The sequence below is a fragment of the Triturus cristatus genome, chromosome 3_2, assembly GCF_964204655.1.
Source record: "Triturus cristatus chromosome 3_2, aTriCri1.1, whole genome shotgun sequence".
Taxonomy (NCBI): Eukaryota; Metazoa; Chordata; class Amphibia; order Caudata; family Salamandridae; genus Triturus; species Triturus cristatus.
The window spans coordinates 335,893,348-335,899,347 of record NC_140584.1 but is presented as its reverse complement, the minus strand read 5'-3'; the positions used below and the strand labels follow the sequence as shown (position 1 = coordinate 335,899,347).

General features: G+C 40.4%; 1 protein-coding gene across 1 annotated transcript in view; it reads right to left on the bottom strand.

The window, feature by feature from the left end:
- Positions 1 to 2,608: 2,608 nt before the first annotated feature.
- Positions 2,609 to 6,000, bottom strand: part of LOC146857316 (RH-like protein IC) — a 382,142-nt gene continuing 378,750 nt past the window's right edge. Inside the window, exon 10 of the mRNA XM_085647814.1 lies at positions 2,609 to 2,981. Within this exon, the coding sequence (XP_085503940.1) occupies positions 2,955 to 2,981 (27 nt within the window). The 3' untranslated portion in view covers positions 2,609 to 2,954. The remainder of the gene's footprint in view (positions 2,982 to 6,000) is intronic.

Below are 6,000 nucleotides of genomic sequence, written 5' to 3'. Positions count from 1 at the left end.
AAAAGTGGGAGTGGGCTTACTGCCTGACTCACCAGCATATGTGCAAAAACACACAGACAGCACTGGCTGTGCCAGCAGTGGAAAGACTTTAAACATTGCAAGTAACCTAGGTGACTGCTGCTGTGCACTGGATTCGCCATAATGCATCTGAAAGAAAATGAGTGCTGTTCTGCCAGGCAGCGTGCTCCCCTCCCCTCTGGAGTGACTCCTCCTTGGAGTTGCTCACGGATGGAGGCATCTACACGCTAGGAGTGGTACTTAACCTGCAGAGACTTTGAGCAGCATTTCTGAGAATCCCCAAAGGGACGTTACACTTTGCAGATTAACATACACTAATCCAGGCACACGTGCATCAACAGTGGCAAACACTTAAATAATTTATCAAAATACATTTATATGCAAATCTATCCTGTATGCCAGGCAGGGCGCGCTCTCCCTACCTCCGTTGAACGCACCGGGCATTTCAAGGCCTGCAGGAACTGCTCACCTCGAGATCCAATATTGGCCGAAAGAGGCCCTGCAGATCTGTCGCAAGATCCATGGTTCTTACAAGACTGAGAAGATGAGCGCGTAGTGGTGGTGGGGTGATGGGGGAGTGGGGCGGCAATGAGGAGCACACTGCAATGCTGGCAAAAAATAGTAAAAAGAACAGAAGGGGCGCGGCCGATAAAATTAAAGTGTGCGGTGCTTGTACAAAATAAATAAATACATACAGATTGAAAGGAGCAAGTGGCAAAAATAAAGGTTGCTTACATTACGAAAGCGGCCAGCGCTAAGTAAATAAGCTTGGCCGCTATAGTTAAAGCGACCGCGCAATAATTGAAATATATACATTAGTAAAAACAGAGGGTCTGCTGAGATGTCGTGGGTGGAATAGGGAAGATCATTAAAGAAAAAAGTTCTTACCGACTTATGAAGGAGACTGTGTAATGCCACAATTAAAAGATCCAGTCCTCATGGGCGGTACCAAATGGAGACAGGGCGGTAACAAGGAGGGACTAACAAGCCTCACAATGAATCAGAAGCCAGCATTTACCAAGGACAATGACACCAGCCAATGAAAATTATGGGCGGAGAGTGGGCGAGGCTTACACACCATACTCTATTACCGCATGCCTCGCTGAGTAAGCAGCGCATGCGCACTGCCTCTAAGCTCGACCTAAAAAGAGGAGTAAGATGCAAATATTTCAGGTTTAACAAATGGAGAAGTACAGAAAACTTGTTTTTTGTTATAAGAGTATATTTTATTTATTATTTATTCCTCCCCCCCCCCACCCCCCATGTCATTAAATAATACATCCTTTATGGACATTTATACCGTGGGAACTTAAAAGACAACATATTATTTATTTATTTTTGTGATGTTATATAGCGCAGACATGGCCCAGTGGCATCAGAGCCCTTTACAAAAGTACAGTCTAGGTATTGTTTATGTTGCAGTTCTTGCTATAACCCAGGCTTGGCATTATTTACCCGTGGTGCTTTCTTGCACCTTGGTAACGCTCCGAGTTCTGTTACATCATTTTTATTTTTTTAATATTATTTTTTTTAAAAGCTTTAACAATTTTGAATTTCAGATAGTATACATATTACATTATAGCAGCCTATGCATAAACATATGATACAATTAACCACAATAGTTCTTAGAAATGTAGTCAACAGAATGAAACTACAACATTCACATAAACGTTGTTTTAGAAATAATTTGCATTTATTTTTTTAATAACTGGAAGAGTTTTAAATGCGTACACTAGCACCATTGAAGAGACTGAAGGATTGGCTACAGCGCGCGTGTCAAACACAGGTCCATGAGCACCAGTGCAGGCCAGAGTTTAAGGATAACCACTAACAATGTTAACGATTTCCATTCAGGTTTACTTTTTTGCGTACATTTATCTCTCGGGGTATCGTGGATACCTCAGGTCTCTGAGAAAATTGGATTTGGGCTAATAGCCTTGTGTATCCAGTTCATTACTATGCCTGGCACATGTTGGAGCGGATTCTCAATAAATGAGTGGATTCATATTGGCAAAAGACAACATCTATGTGCTCCTATTTACTTTAGTTTAGGAATTTGCAAAACCGACTATGTTAACTGGCTTTCGTAGTTTCTTTGTCATATGCTAGACAGTCCTACCTCTATGCCTGCGGATTGTCCAGAGAACAGAAACATACAATTGAACGTTTCTTTTGTTCCTTCCTCTATACCACACCAAAATTGTGGGTTTCCATGTCTTTATTTTTTTTTACTTGAAATGCACCACCTACCCCTGCCTATTTTTTAGGTGTATGTTTAGGTACACACATATGTTCTAATGCAGAGACCACAACAGAGAAAAGTTACTCGCATCAGGTGGGCTTTTTACTTGTAGATTTGCTCAGGTAAAATGGGTGCAGATTCTATTTTTGCAACACTTGTGTTTCACTTTCAAGCAAAGGTACGTTTGAGAATTTGACTTATAAAAAGCATGGGAACTATATAAATATTAATTGTGACCTCTGAGAGTCCCCCACCCAAAATGATTCAATATATATATTTTTAGATTAGCCAAGGATCTACATTAAATTAAAAGTAGAGTAAGGGGTCCAAGAATAGGGCAATACACGCTTTTGAAAATTATGTCGTCTATTGACATTTTCTTTTTTTATTGTCAAAATTCTTAACTGCCTAAAGTTACAATTTCTTTAATATGTTACCAACGCATTTGAAGCACAAATGGTAAAAACAAACGTGGATTCTACAATGTTTGTACATCAGATCATCAAACAGAGGCATTAGTTGTCAAGTTTGACTTAACAAATATCATTTGGAAAGAACATTCCAAAGTATGTCAGAAATCCCACGAGGATGGCCAATTCACTTGATCTTTACAAATTTCATGTCATGCTTGTCCATTAAGGAGAAACTGGTCCCACGCGCATCTTCTTTTGTTACTTGGTCGTCTTTTCTTTGCTCACAATTTACTAGCTAAATGTGGAAACTGTAAAGAGACAAGTAGATCTTATTATCAGCTAAATATGAAACATGAAAATGTACTGAGCAGTTTATTAATTAATGTTACACTGTGATACCAATTAACCCTTAGAGAGAAATAAACTATCCTTTAACAAGTGCATTTAGAAACTTAGCGCCTCATTTATACTATGGCGGACATCCACCAGTCCACCATGTGAGTGGAAGGATGTACTCCTCTGATCTGGCAGAAGACTGACCACCATACATGGAGATCTTTGCCATGCAGGTGGAGAATTATGTGCCTTTTGCAGAACCATTTTTGCGGTGGCTCTGATGAAAGCACTAAAGCTTTGCTAAGCAGGCACTATGTTTAATGTGGCCACTAAGCACATTTTTATTGTTTCTCAGAAACAGACTCCAAAAACATGCTGGGAGCTTTCTCCCAGCATTTTGGATGTCATTGCTTGAATTTCCTGTTCAGGACTGCAGTCATTCCCTCCTGGTGGTCCAGAACAGGAAAAATGTACATAAGAATGTCTGCCCTAAATAGGGCGAGCAATCTGAGGTACGTTGACCAATTCCCAATCTCAAATTAGCTGTCAATCAAATGTTTCTGCCGGTGAGGCCAGCGTATGCTCTACCGATGGAAATATGGCACGGTCTCAAGCTAAAAAGCAAGCACAACCTGCATGCTTGGCAGCCGGGGCATCTGCTAAGATTTAACAGAGTATCCAGTCCACCATACTCAACATGAGGCCCTAGGATGTCTACCTCATGTCTACTACCACTGTTGAGAAAACTCATCCTCTCATTATCTCATGCCATAAACATATTATACCCTTTCATCATCTCTTTCTCTACAAAACATCAAAACAACTGTTTAGTGTTGCCCGCTGACATACACCTCAAACAATGTTGACTAGATCTTATTCAGTCAAACCAATCGAAGATAACAGCAGTCTGTCTCAAACTAAATTTGACAAAAACTGAGTTCATCCCCTCAACAGACTCAAACTTCAGCCTTGAATATAGTGTTGGTTTAATACCAAATAACATGCAATTAAATGACTTTGCCCCTTCCCTGTCTACCAAGGCTTGGTCCCTGGTATGGTTGATCACGCCCTGGTTTTTTATTCAAAAAGCATGCAAAAAGTGAAAAAGAAATTCATGAGTCATGATATCACATTTGTCTCCCGTGAACAATCAAGCCCCTTCTCCCACCCCACATCCCAAAGTGCAAGCTCTCATATTCCTGGACAGTAACCGAGGTAATGGCCTGCTTACAGACCTTCCAGACTCCATCCTCACCCCTGAATTGTGTCCTTAGTGCAGCCACTATTTAATTAACAGCCAACACAAGTATGACCATCAGCTTCACCATGAATAAATGCTTCCGTGGCTTTTTCTCCCAACACGCATCAGGCTCAATTTAATTTGCATCATTTACAAGATAGTTATACATAATGTACTTTGTAAGCATTTTGTCACTGAGGAGTATAAGCCATAGGCAGAATCCCTTCAATAGCTTTACCCCTGATATGACCTGCATTTTTATTGTTCTGTTTGGAAAAGGCCACTAGATTTCTTGTACAACATGGTCAAAGGTCACACAATACCACTTTTCCACTCCCTCTTTAATACTTAATGTCTTGCTTTGTCTGCTGGAGGAGCTCACCCAGTTGCAGATATGTTGAATGCATGTGGAATCTAGACCGTAGACAAGCAACAAAATATCCAACTTGGGATTTTGTTGGGAACAGGTTTTTTAAGGATTTTAATCTAAGTCACTTTCAGAGCGGCTTTTAGTTTTAATAATTAAATATTTGTAGTAAAATTCAGGTTAACCTGCCAGAATTTTACAGATGGGGGAATTACTGGAACATGCAGATTTTGGTGTGGCAAGACACAAAATCCCCATGAGATACCTCATTCTCAGTACAAAACGTGTAATGAGTGCATTTTTTTCACACCTGATACATTTGAAACACTGCGATGCCTGATTTTATTAGGTGTGGTAAATATCACACCCTCCTGAGAACTTGTAATGACGACCCTAGGTGGGTTTTTAGAGTCTGGTGGATGCAGTACATCAGCCAAAATTGGCAGATGTCTCATCCGCTCTATTTAGAGTGTAGACCTACAAACACACTCTACATTGAGAAAATGGGACAACTGACACACTCTAAGTAATCCCTTTGTTCTAGGCTTTAAAATTCCTTTAAATAATGTGTGCCTATTACTTTTCTTCTGGTCAGACAATTTGCTGATTCCCTTTTGCATGAACATTAAGCTAACCAATCAAACTCCCACAATGTACTGCAAACCCATGTACCTTCAATCCTGAGATTTATTTTAAAACTATGACACTCAAAGTGCTTATCCATAAATCTATCAATGTAAGTATGTAACTGGATATCACATAGGAACTCATGGGTGTCATGAAGCAGCTGACGGTCAACCTTACTACTTGTTTTATAAGGTTGCTCCTAAACAAAGTAAAAACTTGTTTTCTACAAGGAAAGGGTTCACTGCTGAAATACAGCCGATGAGGTGTGTTGTGTAGGGAAGTCTTCCTTTTTGCCCTGATCACTCCCATTTTTTTTTACTGATGTTGATGGTTACTGACTCTGAAAGTGTCCTGGGCTCTGCTTACCAGGCCAGTGCTATGTCCTTAAAAGGTATATGGTAATTGGTGTAATTCTAATTGGCCAAGACAACCTACCTGTAAGTCCCTAGTAAATGGTAGGACATGCAGGTTTAAAGACCCCCAGTGGACTTAAAGCACTCAGGTGTGCTCTGCTGTGGTGTCTGGTGTTATTGTAAAGCCATCCTTGCCTCGCAGGCTGGATTTAAAATATAATTTGACTTTGGAATTAAGAGTACTTCCAAAGTCTAAAACTACTTTTTTATTACATCTAAGTCAAACCTAAGGTCTGCCCTACATGCCTACATGCCCCAAGGGAAGGCAGGGACATTATAAAATATGTTTCATATGCCCTGGACCATTGTAGTGCTGCAAGCTCCACTGGCTGACATGGGAAGGC